The 23,759-nt window shown below is 41.4% G+C and overlaps 2 protein-coding genes across 2 annotated transcripts; one reads left to right on the top strand and one right to left on the bottom strand.

The window, feature by feature from the left end:
- Positions 1-33: 33 nt before the first annotated feature.
- Positions 34-19,045, top strand: BPHL (biphenyl hydrolase like). Its single transcript, XM_051799098.1, has 7 exons — positions 34-249; positions 3,222-3,325; positions 5,640-5,806; positions 10,019-10,172; positions 12,508-12,639; positions 15,644-15,767; positions 18,823-19,045. The coding sequence occupies exons 1-7, from the start codon at positions 77-79 to the stop codon at positions 18,908-18,910; spliced, it is 942 nt and encodes a 313-aa protein (XP_051655058.1). The 5' UTR covers positions 34-76; the 3' UTR covers positions 18,911-19,045.
- A 156-nt stretch (positions 19,046-19,201) lies between these two features.
- LOC127476308 (tubulin beta-1 chain) lies at positions 19,202-21,977 on the bottom strand. Its single transcript, XM_051799092.1, has 4 exons — positions 21,863-21,977; positions 21,070-21,178; positions 20,690-20,800; positions 19,202-20,474 (listed from the first exon to the last, which is right to left on the bottom strand). The coding sequence occupies exons 1-4, from the start codon at positions 21,917-21,919 to the stop codon at positions 19,414-19,416; spliced, it is 1,338 nt and encodes a 445-aa protein (XP_051655052.1). The 5' UTR covers positions 21,920-21,977; the 3' UTR covers positions 19,202-19,413.
- Between the last annotated feature and the right edge of the window lie 1,782 nt (positions 21,978-23,759).

Genomic DNA, 23,759 nt, shown 5'->3' with positions numbered 1-23,759 from the left:
GGCCACCGCCTGTCGCTGCACAAGCGTAGGTGACAAGTTGGGGTGGCACCGCATCCCGCCCCGGGGAGGGGAGGACATGGGAGGGGAGGTGGGACGGCTCTTCCCGTCTCCTCCCCTGCCCTCCAGGTCGGCCTCGCTGAGCGAAATGTGTTGTCGGAGCGCGGGCCGGGCCCTGTGGGTGCTGCTGCAGCGGCAGCCGCCGGCCCGGGCAGCGCCGCTCATGCCCCGGGGACCGGCCGCCTGCTACGGGTAAAAACCACAGCCGCCTCCTTCCCCACTTCCCCAGCTCCCTCCTCCCTTCCAGCGGCTCGGGGAAGGGGATATTTGACAGACGGGGGCGGGAGGGGGGGGTCGGCGGTGCGGGATGAACAAGGTGTGTTGGCAGAGGGGGTGTACACTAGGTCGGATTGGGGGTGACAAAGTGGTATCCTGAGGATCCTGCTCCAGCTTCCCCTGTGCTGCAAGGAGCTGTACAAGGAAGGCTCCGCAGCCCCTTCTCCTCAGGCAGTGCCTGTCACCCTCCCTTCTGCCGGTCCCCGCAAGGCAGGACGTGCTGCTGACCCACTGCTCCTCTGCCCGCCCGCTGCTGACAAGAGGCTCCCTGTAGGGCGCCGAAGTTGCAAAGACAATACATATGTCTAATATATAAAATACTGGTTTTTCTGCAAATCCTACCAAGGAAAACTGACATGCTACGATAATGTTTTCCCCCTGCACAGATAAAGACTAGGCTGTATTGTAGCGCAGCTGCAACAGAGGTAGTTCCCAAATTAAGTTGCACTCCTACAGCAGTATGAGGTGAAGTACAAGATCTGCCTACTGGGCATCTATGCTGTCTTGGTAAACATAGGCAGTATGTATCCAATGCTTCTCAAGAGCTATAAACCTTAACATTACTAATTCAGATACCAAATAGCGGGGTGGGGTTTGTTTTACCATGGTTTCCAGTTATGCCAACCAATGGAAAAATACAGTCCTTATGAAAACTTAACAGAAGTGAAGTCACCACACTGACAAGCACACCGAAGTGATATCAGGCTCACAGAAACTCGGTGTTGAGGAGACTAAATCTGCCTTAGGTGTAGCCAGTTCCAACACAGTTTCTCAATACATTTAAAAAAACAACTTATTTGTTCTTAGTCTGAAAAGTATTGAAAATACTCTCTATGTGAAACTCCTGGATTTCATTGGACTTCACGCTGAGGCACAATCCAAGAATAGAAAAGCATCACAAACTCAGCAAAATTCTCAAGCCCCTGATGTTAATAATTAATCATAAAAAATGTAGAACTTTGTTAAAAAAAAAAAAGGAAGCATGTGAATCAGGAAACCAGAACAACATCTGTTGATACTACATGTTGCTAACATTTTTTTTAAAAGGTAACAAGATGGTGATTATTACTGTTTTGTTAGGAACTGAAAGAGGTTTGGAAACTATAAATCCGAACAAAAAATCACATATTTCTATAAAGTTTAATAAGAGCAAGATGCTCATTTGCTGTGATGAAAACTATGATAAAATACCTGTTGAAAATAATGACAAACCAAAAGATGGTATATCAAGAATTAAAACATTCTTTTATAAGGAGAAAAAAGTGAAAGTTAATTAAAAAAGGAGAATAAGGTAGCCATCTGAATACTACATTCAGAATTCAAGTTGGGAAGTATATAAGCCACATCGGGTATGAAATATACACTTAAAGGAAGTTTAACATTACAGTCAAACTAATCACTTGGATCACATTAGCATAACAGTTCAGCAAAGCTCACTGAAGTTATAATGACACAATGAATTTCTTTGAGCTGTACTCTTGCCACAGATCTGCATTTGTACTCCAGTTCTCAAATTGGGTCTGCACAGGTGGAAGGTCCTGATTCTGTTCTGTACAGTCACTGCTTATATTCAGGCATGAGGCATGATAGGTTTTGTAGACCTAAGATTTTATGTAAAATCCAAATATCTTTGTGTTGAACTGGTTCTGTGGTTTAACTACCACCTGTGTATTGTGAACCTGAATTTGCAAGCTATTATTAATTTTCCTTATGAAAAGGGGTTAAATTAGTGGGATTTTTTACCTGTAATCCACCATTTTAAACCCTATATGGATGGAACTATGCTTACATACTCTTAGTTCAGACTTTATATGTTAAAATGGAATTTTTAATAAATTGCACAGTGCCTATCATGGGATGGAGATTATTGTTACATCTAAGAATGGAAAACAGCATGTCTGTATGCATGTGAAATTCACACTGATGAATTCATAAGGCAAGAATATTTAATCTAAGTAATTTGAGAAGTACAGGGAATGAAGGCTAATCGTTAGGTAACTCATGGCAAGATTTTTATCATATTACTACCTTTAAATAAAACGTGTTAGGTTGTTGAAAAGATTTCTTGCAACCATTAGGGCACGAATTTGCCTGGGAGAACAGATGCAATGATTTATACTGTTAGGAAGATACTTTCAATCTATACTACTTTTGCTTTCTCACTAGGTGTTTGTATCTAGATATGGTATCTCAGGTCACCTATTTGCATTTACACATATGTCTTCCTCTGTACTGAAGGTTAATGTAGGGGTTTAAGGGTTGGGGCTGAGAGGTGCCCCATGCAGTCGTTTTCTGTGATAATTTTTTAGTGTGTGGATTTATGTGGTATTTTCCAGTTAAACATTATCTCCTGCTGAGATTACACTGACAGAAATATTATTATCACATTCTTTTTCTCTGCTCTCATCTCAGTGCAAAGTGGTTTCCATTGTAGACCCTGTGGTTCATGGGAAACCGTAACAATAGATTGTGGTTTCTTTGGCAGACAGAGAGGCTCAGTTTAGTAATAACAAGGTGAACACCAGCCATTTCGAAAGATATGCTGTGACAGAATGAGGTTTCTCCTCTGTACTGTATTTATTTCAATATGTTCCCGTAGCCATGTAAAGCTACTTTTTTATTCTCCTTGTTACACCATCAAGACTACGCTTTAACTTACTCATTTAAGTACATTTGTGAAACCTAAGTATGAATACTACATAGTGGTCACAACTGAATACTTCTCTGCTCCTGTAAAGCTTTTTATTTAACCTTCTGTGCAGCCATGAAAGGCAAGTGTTGTCATTAATATCTAGGAAAATTATTCTGTATTTCTGACGTGACCATGTAGTAATGAAAATCAACTGTCTGAATGTTTTTCTATTTCTCTCCCCTTCCCCCACCCCTAGTACTTCAATAACATCTGCCAAAATCCACGTGAATGGAGTCCACCTGCATTACCAGCAGACGGGAGAAGGAAGTCATGCAGTTCTTCTGCTTCCTGGAATGCTAGGTCTGGAGATTTTATCTTATCTTTGTAGAGCAACCACCTCTCAAGCTAGAATGCACAAAACTGTTTGTTAGTATATACAACTCCTGATTATGGAGCATCATAATTTTAAAAAAAAATTGCTACACATACAACAGATAGGAAAATGCAGAGTTATTGCCATCAGATAACAGTTTTTAAAGATTTCTTTTATCACACCAGGTGTCTTTTGTACAAGGTCTTGACTTGTGTAATGGTCACTCGCCTTCTGGATTTAACTGTGCAAAGGCAGTGTCTCAGACAGGTGGCAAATAGCTACACAAGGTGGAAAATAGCAGAAGGGTGGTGAAAATCAGGTCAGTTATATTTGTTACACAGACTGAATCATGCATTCCTTTTTAGAAGCTAGATGCATTCCAGTTGAATTAATAGACATGATGCAGCATTTGCAGTTTATAATGAAAAAGTCACAGTTAAAACTTGCTTATTGCTTAAAGGAGTATTTTCAGGTTTTGACTTTTCAGGGCAACATCATTAAGATTCTCAGTGGCTTTTTGAGGTGGACAACAGGTTTGCTAGATGAGTGCTATCTGTCCATCTGTTTTTGATAACAGCCTTTTAAAATTAACACAGCCTATGTTTTCTGGGTTCTTGCAGTTCTAAAGGACCAATCACTAACAGTTTATAGCAGGCTGTCAGTAGGACTGTTTTTGTGCTCAGAGCTGGGCTAATGCTTAACTGAATTGCTGGATCAACATGATAGAATGTCAAGAACTGAAGAGCAGGAAACATTTGTTCTTGGCAGCAATGTTTTCAAGTCTCCATGAAGTGGTTCTTTCTTTCAAAGAATTCTCAAGGGGACAGTGGAAAGAAGTTAATGCTAGGCATGCTTCAAAAAGTCATATGTTTTAACCTATTCATTCTAAACAGCTTGTTAAACTAGTGATACTGTTACCAATGCTAACTCTTTAAATAGACATACTGTATTTCTTCAGTTGTGAGTAATATTATTACTATTAGGTGTACATTGTTATTGTGCAGTTAACATTAGTAAAAATAGGATCTTTACCATGGTTAAGTTTATGGTTTAGTATTTTCGGGCAACATATCGGAATGAACTTCACATTCTGACTGTCATATCCTTCTTCCCTTTTACAGACACTAAGTTTTCAATATTATTTCATTGTTAGACTAACAAGTTTGATGTGGCAACAAGATAAGTATTTTCAGGTGAACAGAATTAATTAGTCTCTAGACTATTTGTAAACTACCTTAAATCAAAATAGAATTATCTCTATCTAGGTAGAAAAATACTAAGAAAACCATGAAAACACAGCACTCAGATATGCTCTCAGTCTTGTGTAATTTTTAAGTGATGAAAATATAGTATAAATAGCATGCACATAATAGTATAGAGGTGATACAAAGCCTCTGTAAGAGTCAGTTTGTTGTTGGCATTTTTCAAACAACCTGATATTTTGCTTCTGACTCTAATATAACAATGCATAGCCAATTTTATATTTGGTTTCCATCATTTGAGCATATTAAATCTGAACAAGTTTTAATGAAATAGCATTTGGTACTGTTACCACGTGACCATTATGCAAATAAGACATAAATTGCAGTCTTACCTTCATGCTAATGTTCACAGATAGCTTAATACAATAGACTGGAGTACTTCATCTTTAAATCCTTTGAAGGTCTGAATCATTAATAAAAGAAACAGTTCTGCATTGGAAAAGAAATGGCTGTATTTGGCTTGTCTTGGAACTATATATATTAGGCAAATCATAAGTTACAGTTTTATGCTTCTTTGTCACCACTATCTCCGCAGGCAACAAAGTATTTAAAGGTCAGCTTTAAGTACCAATATCCTCATAGAAGTGCTTTATCAAATAGCAACAACTGTCTGACACAGTACTTTTCAACTACAAATTTGTAGCTAGAGTCAGCATATTTCTCCCCTTTCGGTTTCACCCGTGCTTCCCGGGTAAACAGCAATGACCATGTTAGTGCTTTAAATCTGTTAAAGATAAATCCCTAGTCAGGTAAGTCTGAGATTCTTTATTAAATCATCTGTGTAGAGCACAGTTTGTGATAAACTTACATACCTACCAAAAATGGTTTGCTCTGAACGTATTGCAGATGGTTCTAAAGATTTTAATTGGGGTACTTCCTGTCTGAGAGTTGCAATAGATAGTTACACTTAAAGAGTACTTCAATTGTTGGATAATCTTTTTTTTAGAATAAAGTTACAAGTTTCCGCAGGTTTTCATTCAGAGTATTTATACTATGTATGTATTATGGTGGTTAATAAAACTGAAAAATTCTGTTTCAGGAAGTGGTCAAACTGATTTTGGACCCCAGCTTAAGTTTATGAATAAGCAACTTTTCACAGTTGTTGCTTGGGATCCTCGGGGATATGGAAAGTCCATTCCTCCATCTCGAGACTTTCCTCCAGATTTCTTTGAAAGGGATGCAAAAGATGCTGTGGATCTTATGCAGGTAAATCTATTCTGAGATTTTATTATTTCTTTTTTTTAAGCTGTCTTTCTTAAACTTTGGGAAGGAGGAAGGTTGTTTCCAGCAGACCACAAGTTATGCAAAAGATGGTACGAATGAAGACTTTAGAGTGAGCAAATACACACTAGTATGGAAAATATTTTCTTCTTCCATCTATTCTGCAAGATACATGGTGGTTCAGCAGTGGGAATTAATTATAAAGCAATATGCATTTATTCCAAGACCTGCCCTAAGAGGTTTGCAGCCAAGAACCATATAAGTTTAGGTAAAGTATATGTTAAAACCAAAGTCTGTACAGTGGTTTAATTGAAGAGATTACAGTACTGAAACACTCTTAGAAAAATTTCTATCTAATAGTATCTTGGCATTTTGCCTTGAGCAGCCCATTTTAAGAAACATTTGATTCTAAAAATTTACCTGATGCTTTGCATTTTACAGAATATTACTGAAATAATTTTTGTGGGAAATCAAGGGGTTCCTATGACCATACCAAATCTTAATAACTAATACAACTTTTTTGATTGTAAGGAATATGGCTTAAGGCTGTTATTATTTTTCCTTCTTGCAGATTTTTTTTATTCAAATCTGTGTTTCTGTGTTCTTCTTTTATTCCATCCTATAAGTGCCAACACAATTTCCTGGTTTAGTTTTAACTAATATTTTGGCTTTGTTATATTAAGCTATACAGTCTCTTTGGTCATGTTAAGGAAGTTGGCAGGGCATTCAAATTCCAAAAATATGAGACAAGATTCAGACAGTCAATCCAACTGTATTTCTGTAATAAAAAATAACCTTTCTGAAACCCATCTGGAAATGGAAATGCAGCCTTCCTGGTATATTCTGCATAGTGAAACAAAATAAGTCTGACAGGAGGATCAAGGTTAAGACACACATTTGCCCTTTAACCATAAAAGCAATCTCTCTGCACTGTAAATCTTCAATTTCTTCTGCTACACTAGCAAAGAAAATAAAGATGCTGCCATGAATAGGTGACAAACTTTCAGTCTAAATGGTTCTAATCCCCTTTCTTGACCCTGTTCAAATACTAATAAATGCAAAATAGAAAACAGAGCTTTCTCCAAAGGGAATGTAACCATGTAGCTTCCAGTCAAACAGGACAGCAGCCTACCCATCTCTAGAGCTGCCAAAACAAATGAGACATAGCATCCTGGTTTTTTGAAGATGTTTCTTAATATAAGTGTATAATAACAAATTATTAAAATCTCCCCAAGCGTGGGTTGCTTGCTTCTATTTTTAGCATATTATAAAGTATAGCACAAATCCCAAGGAACCATTCCAACTGTGATATGCAGAATATAATGATTTACATGCATCGTCCAGCCTACACTCAGCCAGAAAACACATCCATATAGGTGAGCCTTCAGAACCTTTGTTCTAGTCTCCTTCCAATTCTGGTATCTCTGCTGGAGATGTGAGTGCTGCAAGCTTCCTGTGAAATAATAAAAGCTGAAATTCTGCTGAGTATTTAGCACCTTTATGCAGATGACACTATTCTGTATCTCTGTATGTGTTCTCTGAAGGAGCTTGCTTGAAATAAAAGGAGTACAATGCAAATAAGTCCACTTCCCCACACTCCACTCCAATATCTAATGCTAGCAAAGTCAATAGCATTAAAACAATTATTAGGGAAATAATTAGTATTGATATTTAAGAAATTCTTACTCTTCAGAGCTACTGTCCTAGTGAAGGGATGAGCTTGGGCTTCTCCATGTTTTTGTAGATCAGTTGTAATTTTGGCTTGTGATACACTCCCTGTGACCCAGTTAAAACATAACGTGCAGAGTGCTTTGTATTGCAACTCACTGTTGTATGTTTCTTCTCTCACAGCATATTGGTCATTTGATTGCATTTCACATAGGTCTAGACAGAGAAGGTGACTAAAAGAAATTTTGTTCACTTAGAGAGTAAAGGCAGCACAAAATCCCCCACAGAATTGCGCTGTACAACCAGCTTTCAAGTTATTGCCAATATTAGGTAGAGACCTGTTCTGTAAAGTAGTTCAAAATTAAAGCAAACAAACATGCACACCTTATCCAACACATCTGTTACATCACACTGTTTTTTGGAAGGCTGCAAAAGATAAATTAAATTCCTCCTGCTGGAAAAGCATCCTGAGATAACCCAAGGAATGTATCAAGATGATGGCCAATAAACAAGAGAAATACTTGAGGCAAATAGATCTCAAATAACCTGGCATAAAGAACAAAAATTTTAATCAGTTATTCCACCCATCAACCAGCCTTGAGCTCCGTAGTTTGCTATTGGCAGTAAGGTAACAGTAGGAACAACATCAAAAACTTAACTTTTACAAGCACTGCTACCAGCTCCCAAAATCTGCCAAGACGTCAATAATCCTTCAGCAACACAATAATGGAAGTTGGTCACAGATAACTGCTTTTTCAGCAGACCAGGCCCAACTGGTCAGCTACTAAAATTCAAGATTCTCTCTTTTCCTGCTGTCAGCTCTTACTTTACATGTCCCTTTCTTTCCCCTATCTTATTTCTTTTCTGTTTAGTAATTATAGCTCAGCAGAGTGAAATCTGAAATTGCTCAACACTACAGTGTAGTATAGCAGTATAGCAATGAAGAAGCCCAAACCAGAAAAGCCTTATAGGGATAGAAGTCTGCTGAATATCGAGCTCACTGATAGTTATGCCTCACTTGAGCATCAAATTTCTAAGCAGACTAGAAGCTTCTTTTTCTCGCTCTATAGTTGTTTCTCTCATTGCCTGCATTTTTGCTTTCTTCTATCCCCACAATGTACTGGGCTTCCAAGAACACCAAGCACCAGAGAAACTCATTCAGCTAACTTGCTCCTTTTCCTACCAAAGTACACTATCTTCCTTAATCACATCTAAAAGGCTGCAAAACAAAACAAAAAAACACTTTGAAACCTTTATATTTGCTTGTGAATGAGTTCACAAACTGAAGTTTCTATATGAAAAACTGCAAATATCACTTAACCATTGAGCATTGTCCCTGTACAACCTTCAGATGCATTTACTCCTGAGTACCTTTACCTTCCCCACTCTTTGCCCGCTGAACATAACACACGCAAAATCTTCTCACCTCTTGCTCCAGTACCCTCTACCACATGTTCTGATTTATGAAGAAACAAGAGTTTCAAATTCTAGTGGAAAGCGTTATCACAGAATCATAGTATATGCTGAGTTGGAAAGGACCCATCAGGATCATTGACTTCAATTCCTGGCCCTGCACAAATTCCCAAGAATCACACCATGTGCCTGAGAGCACTGTCCAAATGCTTCTTGAACTCTGTCAGGCTTGGTGCTGTGGCCACTTCCCTGGGGAGTCTGTTCCAGGGCCCAATCACCCTCTGGGTGAAAAAATTTTTCCTGATATCCAAGCTAAACCTCCCCCAACTCAGCTTCATGCCATTTCCTCAAGTCCTGGCACTGGTCAGAATAAATTAAGGTCTTGGTTGTTGTATTTTTTGCCCTGAGCCTTCCTTTTTGAGGAGGAGGAATTTCATTATTAATGTTTTGAATTGCAATTCACCGTGAAGTAACATTTAAAATATACACTTAAAAGCTTCAGAAAATGTGACTTAGCCACTAAAACTTGATACAATCCTTTAGGAAATACTTAAAGCATTTTTTGGTTGTTACAGAGCAGATTTTTTTTTTTTAGCTCAGCTAACATCAGTAAATTAGATCACTGGGTTCCATTTTTTAAGTCTTACGCTTTTCTTTTTCTTAAGTTAGCTTGATCTTGGATTACCTACCATCCACACTGTGATAGTCTTTGCCAACCTCATACCAAGAGAATCCACAGATTCTTCATACCATCAGGCTCTCTGAAAAGTCTTTATTCTCCATTGCAAATAAACATTTCTTTTCTTTTTTTTTTGAGTCCTTTTTTAAATGCAGCAAGATTCTAATTAGGACTACTGCCTGTTTCATAAAAGAGTTTATAGAAAATTAAAATGGTGGGTGTAATTTATTGTTTTCTAAATAGTTCTTCTAAATAGACCTTCTCTCTAGTATTTTTTTGTATAGCAGGAAAATTATGCTTTCTAAATATGAAAGCTAACTATAGTTCAACCATGTAGTGTTGTATCTAAAACTGTGCAGTTAATTTTCAAGAAATATTTGATGTTTGCTTGTAAAACCAGCTGATGATTAGCATATAACTTTCTTGTATAAATCAAGGCACTAAAATTTAAGAAGTTCTCTTTGCTGGGGTGGAGTGATGGTGGAATCACAGCACTCATTGCAGCTGCAAAGTATCCAAATCTTATCCACAAGTTGGTTGTCTGGGGAGCAAATGCCAGCGTTACTCAAGAGGATGTGAGAATTTATAATGGTATGTACCAACTGAATATTGTATCCTAAACGAATTATTTTAATTTCTTCTTGACCCAAGAATCTTGGTCATGTAACAGCTAAGTGGAGACAGAGTTGAGGACACCACAAACCTAAAGAGATAGGACACAAAATTCGCTACATTGCTAAGTATAGGGATAGATTAAAGTTATAGTGAGAAACTCTCTAACAATTACTTTAGGGGTAATATAAGAGATTTTTTAACAAATCCTCAGCAACTTACACAGCTGAAAAGTGTAAGTTATAATAGTATTTTTCAGAAAGTAAAATTTTTGTTGCTGTAACAAATTCCTAAAAATAAATTCCAAATAATACTATAGGCCACAGGTTTGATTTCTTTTCTCACATCTTGCACAACCTTTAAACAAGATCCACAGATAATCACTGGGCTAGCACATAACAGCTTTTGCCTCTAGGGCCTATATAATAATATATAGACAGTAAGAAAACAAGTTCATAACTTACCTATTAAGTTCGGGAAGCAAATGAATCATTCAAGTAAGTGTCCCAAGATGCCTTTATAATTTGAATTCCTTTAAAGTTAATTATCGTCATTACAAAGTCTTTGCAAAGTAAAGAAACATGGGATTTATGATCCTTATTCCACTCACATGAAATAGAATCTGATCACTTCTTACTATAAAGGAAAATAGCAAAAAAACTGGTAGCGAATTCAGAAAGGGAACGTATTTCCTTTTGAACATAGAAATTAAGAGTTAGCCATGTAGGCTCTCAACAAATGTAGCCCAGTATAATTTCATTATAATGACTGAAGTTTGATTTAAACCAGTTGTGAAATCTGACTAGCTTCAGCTAATATACAAGTGTATGTGTTGCACATGTGTATTTACCTCACCTATATTAAAACACTTTCAGTGGTAGTGGTAGTAGTATATTTTTTAGTTCAGAAAGAAAAATGCTTTTTAGCTCTGTAAAAGTGCTGCTTTATTTCTTTACATGTTTTTATATTTATGAAGTTTTTATTATATAAATATGAAATGCATATCAGTTAGTATCAGCCAGCAGGCTAAAAAGTATAAATAAATAAACAAACAAATAAATTAAGTCCTACCTTACATGGAGCATCCACTGCAACGCTGACCTTTGGCCTCTTTGTGGACTAGTGCTTTCAAGATCTTTGGGTGATGGAGCTCAGAGAATAGCAGCACAAGTCTTCTACAACTGACTCATCAGTGTATCTCAGCTGCAGTGGAGGGTTTCATAGGAGAGAAAGGTGCTTATTTGGTATCTATGTCCTTTCAACATTGGCTTCTCCCTTCTCTTTTTAAATTGAGGCCAGCCACGAGGAGAAAACAATTGATTCTATATGGGAAACAGCTGTTCAGTAACACCTAGCCTGGGGTGAGCAAGCTCATTTCCAATCAGATGCTGTCATAAAAGACTTTCAGTCACTGCTACCTTTGTCATTTGGCCAGACAGGTTCTGTTTGTTAATTAACACCTCACTCCTTTCTTTCCCAAATTCCCATTTGAAACCAATTAAAAGCTTTGCTAGTGGCATAGATGGTGTTTGATGATTCAGTAATTTCAGACTGCCTGCCATGCCAACTTTGTTTCAGGCTTTATTGGTACAAAGCTGTATACCTGAAATACAGTTTAGTGAGTCACCCATTTGGACTTAGTTTGTGAGCAGTACTAAAAATTTTAGAGGGAAAAAAAAGTTAGGTAAATCTGATAAATAAATGATTAGAATGTCAGATTATTTGTACAGCTTTAGCCAGCCTGCCATGAGTCACAGAACTCTACTAAGTAGAATCACTTGTTTTTCTGTAAGACTATGGCAAATGTACCATGATGTCACCCTGCTGGAATGCCTTAGTAAGAGCTTCCTTCCTCTGAGAACTGGTAGGAGCCATGGAAGAACTTCCATCCATGAGCCAGTGCAAAAGGCTAAAGGATATAAAAAAGAATTACCAGCTCTGGCATGCTGATAAGACATTCCCATTTTTATACTCAAGGTACCTCCCTGAGCTTCTCTTCTGAAAGCCCTCCAAAAAGGACCATTGGAAGTTTTAGGAATGAGTCCTTTGATTATAATTTTTTTCAGTTGTTCCTTGTGGCCATAATAACAAGATGGTCCTTTACAACTCAGAAGACCCCAGCAGAGATTGCACAACTATCTCTTTTATACCGGTTTGATACTATGAATTATTTAAAACCATTCATTACAGTTTCACGTTTGAAAGACATATTTGCAGTCTGGTTTGAAAACTTCCTCATATTAGGTGTTGTCAGTACTGGGTTGTATTTTGTTGCTGGAAAGGACTTAACGTATTTCAATGTTATTTTATGTAGGCATCCGAGATGTTTCAAAATGGAGTGAAAAGGTCAGGAAACCACTGGAAGAGATGTATGGACATAACTACTTTGCAAAAACCTGTGAGGCTTGGGTAGATGGAATATCTCGCTTTGCTGAAAATTCAGATGGTAAGGCTTTTACAATATTGAACTGAAGCAATTATAGTAGCAGTTCTGGATAAAAATCTAACAGTACTCACAGTAACCAGTAAAGGAAGGACTCTGCATATGACATTAAAAGCTGGGTCTGACTCACGCTCAGGAATGAAGCAATTACTTTGTAGATGGTTCACAGAACCAGCAAGGTACAGGAGGAAAACACATTTATCGAAAACGTTAGCTGATGAGTCTCTCCTCTTGTTCCACCACAAAACTGCATTATCAAGTCATTGCTTTTGTGCAGACTGAACAGGAGAGATTCTGCTTAAGCAGAATCTTCTCCTTTTCTGTATCTGTGTCAAAGGATTATCTCTTGGTGACACTGTTAAGATATCCCAAAAGTGTGTTCTTTCCTGTTTTTGCAAACTGGAGCTGAAGAACTCTTTCAGACCTAGAAGCATATGAGTTAAAAAAGAGGGAATGTCAGATTTTGAGAACTCAGAATTAAAAAAGCACATTTAAAAAACACTATTGCTATATCTTAGGTGTTTAAAAAATTTTAAAAAAATAGTTGAACTAGACGATATAATTGTTTATCTCTGAAGATTTCTGCAATTACTCTACATAGGGGTTTTCAGCCAAGGCTATTTTGAAATTAAAGTTAAGACACTGAAACAAAGGTGCAGATACAGCAGATATAAGAAAAGGGGTTAATAAAACCCATCAGAGAGAAAAGGAAGACAGCAAAGCTTACACTGGTCAAAAACTCAGCTCAGGCTCTTTTTTAAGATGTAGACTATTTGCCCTAAATGGGACAACTTTTAGTGTGAAATGTCATAAGAAATGAACTTTTAGAAGGAGCCAACACTTAATGAAACTGAGTAAGTTGCATAAAGTTGCAAAATCCAAGATTCTTGCTGCTGTTATTTCCTTTACTAGGAAATAACTACCAACTATGACCTTAGATAAATTTACTTATTCTGAAAAACAGTCAATATTTCTGCAGGTGTTGGAGGACTGTGGGTTAAATGTTCTAAATGAAAATATTTAACCAGTAGAACTGCAAACTAAGACTCTATAAATAAGGAAGCAACTGGAAAAAACTCTGTGAAATGGCCTCTGACTGTAGAGCTAAGGAAAGTGTGTGTGTGTGTATGAGCATTAACCTTACAGCTGTTGGTAGCTGCAAGGTAACAACTACACACAGGACAAAGTTAGCTCGAAGAGAAATGGAACATGAAACTCATCGAGGATGTTTTGCCCAGAGATTCCCTTGTGAGAAGTTAGGCAATGAGTTTGGATACTGAGTTACTAAGGGATGAGGTAAAAAGAAAGGGGGAAATATTCGGAAGAGTCTTTAAGCAAAAGCATTAAAATTGCTTCTAATGACATTAACAATAGTAAGCATAAAATTATTCTTAAGGTTCTGAATGGGCAGGGAAAATAGCCTTTGAATAGTTTTAGTACAATTTGTATTAAATGGTTATGCTTTTGTATTGGGTTTACATGTCCAGGTTTTGGTAGCAGGGTGGTGGCTACAGGAGTGGCTTCTGTGAAAAGCTGCTTAAAGCTTCCCCTGTGTCCGGCAGAGCCGATGCCGGACAGCTCCAAGATGGACATGCTACTAGCCAAGGCTGAGTCAGTCAGAAATGGTGGTAATGCCTCTGTGATAAGATATTTAAGAAGGGAAAAGATATGAAGAAGGGAAAAAAAAGTTCTTGCAGCCAGAGAAGAGCAGAGTGAGATTATGTGATAGGAGCAACTATACAGACAGCAAGGTCAGTGGAAAAGGGAGTGCTCCGGGCTTCAGAGCAGTGATTCCTCCGCAGTCCATGGTGAAGACTGTAGTGAGGCAGGTTGTGCCCCTGCAGCCCATGAAAGTCAACGGGAGTGCAGAGATTCACCTACAGCCCGTGGAGGAGACCCATGCCAGAGCAAGTAGATGCCTGAAAGGAGGTTGTGAACACATGGAAAGCCCTGCTGGAGCAGGGACCTGCAGACCTATAGAGAGAGAGCCCACCTTAGAGGAGGTCTCCTGGTAGGATTTGTCACCCTGTTGGGGACCCACAATGGAGCTGGCTGTACCTGAAGGATTGTACCCTGTGGAAAGGTGACCCACATTGGTGCAGTTCATGGTAAACTGTGGCCCGTGGGATGGACTCACGCTGGAGAAGTTCATGGAGGCCTGTCTCCCATGGGAGGGACTCCATGCTGGAGCAGGAGGACTCTTTTCCTGGAGCAGTGGCAGAAACAACTGACCCTAACCCCCATTCTCTGTCTCACTGTGCTCTGTGGGGGAGGAGGTGGAGCTGGGAAGGAATTTCTAAGATTTGTTTTTCTTCTCATTATCCTGTTCTGATTTTATTAGTAGTAAATTCCATTAATATCTCAAAGTTCAGTCTATTTTGCCTGTGATGGTATTCAGTGAGTCATCCCTCCCAGTCCTTATCTCAACTCATGAACCTTTCATTATATTTTCTCTGCCCTGTCCACTTGTCAGGGGAAGTGAGAGTGGCTTTGGTGGGTGCCTGGCACCCAGCCAGGGTCATCCCATTACATCATCGCAGACAACAAAGGATCTGGGAGGTGCAACAGGCCTGAGTACCACCCAAGTTAACTTGTTCATAGAAGTAGCAAATCTTGTAACTTGACAACCGATGTAACAAAATGTAGCATTAACATGAGGGTTGTAAGACTCTAAGGCTGAAAAGAACAAAGCCGGGAAGGAGATGCACGTATTGGCTTTGAAGAGTCAAAGAGAGCCTGGGGGAGATATGTAGAACAGAGATACTTCATTCTCTCCATCCTTTTGTGATAGTATCCATTAGTGAAGCAAATTGCAGTGAAGTAACATTTTGGAGAAGGAAATGTTAACTATAGTCCTGCTTACCTAGTTCTGTAGATTAATTGCACAGTATCAACAAGGAGAGGCAATAGCTAGAACTCAGTGGAGTTCAGACGCCTCTACAAAAGCAGTTTCAGTCTTTCATACAATTTTAAAATAAAGTGTGACCTTCATTTATTTTCTCCCTAGGTAATATCTGCCAACAGTTGCTGCCAAATATTAAATGCCCCACATTTATAATTCATGGTGAGAAAGACCCTTTGGTCCCACAGGCTCATGCAGAATACATTCATAAGCACATCAAAGGCTCTCGGTAAGTTATATGGTGGAGTTTTTATAAACCATTGTTGAAGAGATGAAGCAGTTCAAACCCACAGTGTTTTTAGAGAAAAAGTATTTGGACAAGTTGTCTCTGCCACAGAGCTATTCTAAACATCCCTAGCAAGTTACAATGCAAACAGTGTAGCTGAACCTTTCTTGCAATATAAAAAGTACAGTAATTTAATAAGCTCCTTCCTAAAGCCCTCTGAGAGAAACCAAGTTCCTTTTCCTCTTTCGACTAGTCACACAGAACCAGCACTGTCCAATATTTATCAAAACAAGCAAATTTCTGCTTTAGTTGTGACCATTGCATTCTTTTTGCTGTAAGAGACCTCATTTCTGTCCCATTCAGTAGAACAGGGAACTTAGATTCCAAGTTATTAGAGAGAAAAGCACAGGATGCTTCTGTTTGGTCTGCCTTGCTGATGTGAACCACGACCTCCAAGATTTTAGGTTTCCAACTGCCCCATGAATTTTCAGTGTTCTTAAGAAAAACAGAATAAGAAAAAAAAAAAGGTGCAACTGTTCTCCAAGATATTACTTTATCAACAAGAAAAATCTGAGGGCACGATGTGATTCATGTGTGCTGTGGTTTTATCCCAAGCAGCAGCTAGGTACTGATCAACCCCTCACCAGTGGGATCAGGAAGAGAATCAGATGAGTAAAAGGGAAAAAACTCATGTGTTGAGATAAAGACAGTTTAATAGGTAAAGCAAAAGCCGCACATCCAAACAAAGCAAAACAAGGACTTAACTCACTGCTTCCCATAGGAAGACAAGTGTTCAGCTATCTCCAGGAAAGCTGGGCTCCATCACACATAACAGTTACTTGGGAAGACAAAACATCATCAACTCCAAACGTCCCCCTTCCTTCTTCTCCCAGCTCTATATGCTGAGCATGATGCCATAGGGTATGGAATATTCCTTTGGTCAGTTGGGGTCAACTGTCCCAGCTGTGTCCCCTCCCAACTCCTTGTGCATCCTCAGCCTCCTTGATAGTGAGGAGTATGAGAAGCAGGAAAGGCCTTGACACTGTGTAAGCACTGTTCAGCAATAACAGAAATATCTCTATATTATCAACACTGTTTTCAGCACAAATCTAAAACATATCTCCATAACAGCTAGTGTGAAGAAAATTAACTCTATCCCAGCCAAAACCAACACAATTTGAAAATTCCAGAAATGCTTCCTATTAAAAGCTAGGATTCTACCAGCTCAATTTTCTTCATAAATTTACACACAAATGCAAGAGTTCTATTACTACTTAATAAGAGACTGTGACAATTAGTGGTAGAGTACAGAAGTAGCAGGGGGAAAAAAACCACCAAGCACATTTTTATGAATGCAAAATATAGGAAACTGTTTTATTGGTGTCATGTCTGTGCAAAAATGAGTGATATAATTATCTCAAAGTCAGCCCTGCTGATCATAGGAATGCATTATGCCACAGGGAAGATGAGAACAAGAGACCTTCCTAACAATCACATGGAAATGTTTTATTCCATGTCTGCCAGTTAGTTACTCCTACATGGCCTGCTCAGAACACATATCATCCTTTTTGATTTCACTGAGCTCCAAAATGCTCCAGATACTGACTAAGCCAAGTCATGACAAAAACTAGACAAGGATCTGATAGCTTCTTCTTGGAAAACAAGCCCAAAAGGAAACACTGTTAGAAATTGCCATCCAGTGAAATGTAAAACTGATTCTTTGCATGCCTTTGTGCTGATGTTCTCCCCTGTATGCGTATTTGTCAGAAAACAAACCAGATTAGTGATGTTCTCAGAAATGAATACTTGGGTACATGGTCCCCTTCTTCCCTGGTTGCACTGGAAATGACATGTTCCATTGGGAAGGAGAAGGAAAACCATAAATTTAGCACATTCTCAGTAACACAAGTTTCTATCATCAGCTTTTCTTGCCTTGACTTTTATCTAGTAGTAAGGTAGAAAAAGCTTTTTCTGATCTGTAATGCAGATACATTTCTTGTTTGTCTTATGGTAGAAGAGTGTGCCATCACTCTGCCTTTGCATGGTATGGCTGGAGTTAGGTAGTGTTACAGTAGTAGGAAACATTAACAGGAGTAGAAAATAGCATACACAGTGCTATAGGTTTGTGCATCTGTGCTGCTTAGTCTTTGAAGAAAGAGACTTAATGAAATTCAGATAAAGTTTGGTAGAAAAGCTGGGTACGTTCACATCCTATTGGCTCTTTTCCAAAACAAAACAGCACTTGTCACCACTAAAAGATTAATCCCCCTTGCTGTAGTAGGACATGAAGGCAATGACATACCAGTGAAAATGGCTTTAGCTCTGTTGAAACCACTTAGTATATGGTAGAACAAAAACAACTTAAAGAATTTCCCACCCTCATAAAAAGAAGTGGACATACCTGATGTATAAAGTTTGTCTCAGGCAGAAAGCAATAGTAAGCAGCATTTTAGGCATGTCACACATATCCATATTACAAAGATCTAACCCTCTTAGGAGCTACCACTTCTAAACTTTTAGAAGTTATAACCGAAGAAGTTCTGACTTCCCTTTTTACTTTAATGAATGAATGGCATTAGATTGGGATTGTCTTTTCGCAGAAAGATTAGACAAAGTACAAACACTAACCAAGTTTGAGCTGCGACAAGAACTCTACATTTTTGTAGTGATCTCTTCAATGTGTTCACTGCCCAGCACAACTACTGTTCTGTGAGAGACAAAGTGCTCAGGTACTTCACATACCTTTCAAAGATGCAAGCTGTTCACATAAGTTTTGGAATCTTATCTTCTTTGTAGATCACAGAAAAGGCTGCTAGAAACTGGGCAAAATTTGTTTTAGGCTTATTTTATCCTTCTCAAAGTGGGGCAATTGGTGTGCTTGTTGCTTCAGCTGTTGCTGCGGTTCACATTCTGAACCACATACCTAGGAACAGTACTTAAATGTTACTTCAGTTCCTTACTGGGTAATCAAGAGCAAGGAAAAGGCAACAAGTATTTTAATCACCTATACTCACGGAATAAAACGTATAATCTATGTTTGATTTTTTCCTCTTTTAAGGTTGCTTTTGATGCCAGAAGGAAAGCATAATTTACACCTGCGTTTTGCAGAGGACTTCAACAGACAAGTGGAAGACTTCCTACGCTGACTTGAACTATAAAACAAGTTACAGATGCTTGTCCTTTGACTTGTTTAAGAGCTTAGGGTGGCTTTCCATTTTCATTCAATTTATAGGTAGGTCTGAGTCCTGTAAGAAAAAACATTAAACACATTTGCATGAGAAGCATATGTTTTGAGAATATGTAAGCCTCAGTGGATCAGAGCACACCACTGTGCTGCAAGATTTCTGACATGTCTTTAAACTTACTTGTTGCCACACAGGCTGAGCAGCTGTTCTTCGTCCAATAGAGGCATTAAGAAAGACAGAAAACATGATCTAGAATACATGCCTTTATGTGCTCCTAACATTAAAGGACAAAAAACATTGTGATAATTAGGATTCAGAACTGTTACATTGAGAAATCTGCCAAAGTTACAAGTGCTGAGAAGATAATTAGTACACAGTTTCTAGAAAACATGCTTCACCACCACCATCGGAAGTCATTCAGTATGCATGCCTGCTTTACAGAAGTTCTTTTGATACCAGGGGGCTCAAGCCTCATCCTCCTCCCCTTCCTCTTCAAACTCCCCCTGCTCATCAGCAGTGGCATCCTGGTATTGCTGGTATTCGGAGACCAGGTCGTTCATGTTGCTCTCTGCCTCCGTGAACTCCATCTCATCCATGCCCTCGCCGGTGTACCAGTGCAAGAAAGCCTTGCGCCGGAACATGGCCGTGAACTGCTCCGAGATCCTCTTGAAGAGCTCCTGGATGGCCGTGCTGTTGCCGATGAAGGTGGCGGACATCTTGAGGCCGCGCGGGGGGATGTCGCAGACGGCCGTCTTCACGTTGTTGGGGATCCACTCCACAAAGTAGCTGCTGTTCTTGTTCTGCACGTTGAGCATCTGCTCGTCCACCTCCTTCATGGACATGCGGCCCCGGAAGATGGCGGCCACCGTCAGGTAGCGCCCGTGGCGGGGGTCGCAGGCGGCCATCATATTCTTGGAGTCGAACATCTGCTGCGTCAGCTCAGGCACCGTCAGGGCGCGGTACTGCTGGCTGCCGCGGCTGGTGAGAGGGGCGAAGCCCGGCATGAAGAAGTGCAGCCGGGGGAAAGGCACCATGTTGACTGCCAGCTTGCGCAGGTCGGCGTTCAGCTGGCCGGGGAAGCGAAGGCAGGTGGTCACGCCGCTCATGGTGGCCGACACCAGGTGGTTGAGGTCCCCGTACGTGGGAGTGGTCAGCTTCAGGGTGCGGAAGCAAATGTCATACAGTGCCTCGTTGTCGATGCAGTAGGTCTCGTCCGTGTTCTCCACCAGCTGGTGCACGGACAGGGTGGCATTGTAGGGCTCCACCACCGTGTCCGACACCTTGGGCGAGGGCATCACGCTGAAGGTGTTCATGATGCGGTCGGGGTACTCCTCCCGGATCTTGCTGATGAGGAGGGTGCCCATCCCAGAGCCTGTGCCTCCGCCCAACGAGTGGGTCAACTGGAAGCCCTGGAGGCAGTCACAGCTCTCCGACTCCTTCCTCACCACATCCAGCACAGAGTCCACCAGCTCGGCGCCTTCCGTGTAGTGCCCCTTGGCCCAGTTGTTGCCAGCCCCGCTCTGACCTGGAGGGCAGACCACAAGCAAGGTGCCACATTAGCGCCCCAGGGACAAACAGAGATGACGCCACTTTCCCCTTCCCCATGGGCTCCACCCTTCACTTCCATCCCCACTCTGCCACTGGGTTTCAGGTCCCCCAGGGTCATTTGCGTGCTTGCTCCAAGTCTTTTCTGTGTGTTGAGTTCCCACTCTGGGACTCTTCCATCTCACACTCACTCACCAAAGACAAAGTTGTCAGGACGGAAGATCTGTCCAAAGGGGCCAGAGCGCACAGAGTCCATGGTGCCAGGTTCCAGGTCCACGAGGATGGCACGTGGGACATACTTGTTACCTGTGAGAGGAACCAGCATTATAGTCCCACAGTTGGCAGCCAGTGTCACAGGACCCCTGCTGTTCTGCCATCCTCCTCCCCACATTTCTCTGGAGAGACACACTGTTTCAATCAAGACTACTGTATCATCAGTACCTTTCTGAGAACAAAGGTCTCTTAGAGGAGTCACTGGCAGATGACAACTCTTGTTTAGGGATATTTCCAGCCTCAGTGAACTGACATGCCTGCCCCATTTATTTAAGGGCATCTGAGGAATCAGGCAAACTTACCAGCAGCTTCATTGTAGTAGACATTGATCCTCTCCAGCTGCAGTTCACTGTCCCCGTGATAGCTGCCCGTGGGATCAATGCCGTGCTCATCGCTGATGACCTCCCAGAACTAGAAGAAATTTTTGAAAAACGGCTATTAGCTATTTCCAGTGCCAGTGGAAACAGCTGGCCAGTGCCAATCACACACACCAGTGCAGTCTGTGCATGCCGTGGCCCTGACCACTCCCTTGCATGGCAGAGCAGCTGCTGGGCAGGTGAGTCAGTGCTCAAGGGCTTCACTGGCCACAGCAGCTGAATTAACAGAAGGCAGACAAGAAGGCAGGGCATTGAAATACAAGTTAATTCGTTTGTAGCTCGTATCCAGAGGGTGACCCTCCCTGGCTATCTGAATTTGTCCTCCTCCCATTGTCTAGCCTTGGCTTAAGACCCTATAGCCCCTACAGAATGGCAACACTTGCACTCCCTCGGTGGAAGCGGGTAACCCACGGCACTGACACATCTCCCGTTCCCTCCCTCGGGAGCCGGCGCCGTGGCTGCAGAGGGGCGAGGCAGAGAGGGGGTTTCCGCGGCTGCCTGCGGAAAGGCAGGGCAGAGCCGGACCGGGGCGCAGGCACATCCCAGCCAGCGCCCAGCCCCGCGGCACCTCACACCGCCGGGGACAGCGGGCACAGGGGCAGGAACCGCGACGCCTGAGCAAGTTGCCCCGGGGCCCTTTTCGTTTCGGGACGGAGCTGCGCGCTACCCGCGGGGTGCTACCCGGGGGAAGCGCCCCGCTCCCCGCACCGGTCCGTACCTTGGCGCCGATCTGGTTGCCGCACTGCCCGGCCTGAATATGCACGATCTCACGCATGGTGCCTGTCTCTGGAGCTGCTACTGCTCCTAGGACCTCCTTCGCCGCCCGCACCCGCCGCTGCGGTGGCCGCGCCCCTCGCAGCCCCTTAAATCGGGCGCCGCGCCCCGCCCCGCTGCTGACGTGCTGCACAAACCGCGCGGGGCGGGCCGGGCCCGCTTATTGTCTCCCGTGCGGGCCCCGCGTCCAGCCGGCGGCGGGTGAGGGTCTGGGGAGGCGGCAGCCTGCGACCCCCTCCACATGGAGAACGCCGCTGATTTGAGGCTATGGGGGAACCTCGCCTTCAGCTGTCGGGGGAAAGGCCGGAATCGGACAAGGCATGGCACGTCTTGGGGTGAAAAAGAGAAAAAAGAAAACAAAAACACCTGACTCCTTTTTGCACACCTGTTGGAACTCGTCCCCGTGCTTTCTTTGACCTCTACCACGCTGCAGCAGCAAAGCACGTGCAGCTGTGTTTTACTAGCACCCTCAAGCCTGTATTTCTAGCTCAGGCCTGCTTAATCATGTTTCAGTATGTTTTAAGCACAAAATCATTTTTTTTCCATAGCTCAGGCACCTGAAATAAGCAGGGATTGGGTGGCGATGTTAAAGCCCCCAGCCACTTTTAAGCAGCACAACTCTGTTCTAGATAGTGCTGCTAAACCTGTATTTGTGGGGTTCCGATTTCAGCGACACAGAAGACTGGCATAAGATTTTATGTTGATACTAAAGAATGCTTTTTTCTGGGAGTTATCCAGCAGTGATAGCAGTTTAGCATCCATAGGACTGGGATATCTTTTTTTTTTTCTATAAGTGAAATTATGTTAGGTCTTACCAGACACCTGCCATACACCTCATTTTGAAAAATTTTGGATCCTGCTCCAAACATCTCTGCTTGATCTCTCATAGGAAAAAAATGAGCTAAGTATATGGTGGATTACCAAGGGAGGAGGGACAGTTCAAAAACAACAGTGAGAATATAACTAAACCAACGGAGATACACACCTATATCTGCACTGCTTCCAAGGACTTTATCTGAAACAAATTTCAGCAGGGTCTGTAATGGATTGTGGAGAAACTATTAAACTTGACTATAAAACATTAATTGATTCACAGCTGTAAATATTTTAAAAGTGAAAGTAGTTTTGCCACACAGCTGGCCAAATTATTGAGGACAGCTTTACATTAGCACAAAGGAAGGGAGATAACAGCCCACAATCAAGCAAGGAAGTGGTGGAAGAGGTTGGTAAAGAGGATGCAAAGTGATGCACCTTGTATTCAGTATAACGGAGCTGGTAGGGGTTCACCTCAAGCACAATATTAAAGTGCCAAGAGGGACAGCATGGTAAGGCAAACTCTCAGACTTTTCCCAAGCATCAGCAGGCTCAGTACAGTTAACACTTTATTTTGTTAAGGCTGTTGAACTGTCTCCTATAACATCCCCATAGGCCAGCTGATGAAGTATGGCCTAGATAAACAGACAAGCGAGATGGAGTGAAAACCAGCTGAACTGCCAAGCTGAAGGACTTGAGATCAGCAACACGAAGTTTAGAAGCCAGCCACTAGTGATGTACCCCAGTAATTGATCCTCGGCCAACACCATTTAACTTCTTCATTAGTGACTTATATGGTAAGAGAGTGCACCCTCAGCAAGTCTGACGATGACACAATACTGGGAGGAGTGGCTGATATGCCAGAGGGTTGTGCTGCCATCCAGAGAAAAAAGGGCTGACAGGAACCTCATGCAATTGAACAAGGGGACATGCAAGGGGTACTTCCTGTACCTGGGAAGGAACAATTCCCTGAAACAGTACATGCTGGGGGCCACACAAATGGGAAGGAGCTTGGCCAAAAAAGGACC

Source organism: Manacus candei, unplaced genomic scaffold (assembly GCF_025592945.1).
Source record: "Manacus candei isolate 608988 ecotype Guabito, Panama unplaced genomic scaffold, ASM2559294v1 h1tg000049l, whole genome shotgun sequence".
Taxonomy (NCBI): domain Eukaryota; kingdom Metazoa; phylum Chordata; class Aves; order Passeriformes; family Pipridae; genus Manacus; species Manacus candei.
The sequence above is the reverse complement of the archived record's forward strand: the minus strand, read 5'-3'. Positions and strand labels throughout refer to the sequence as shown.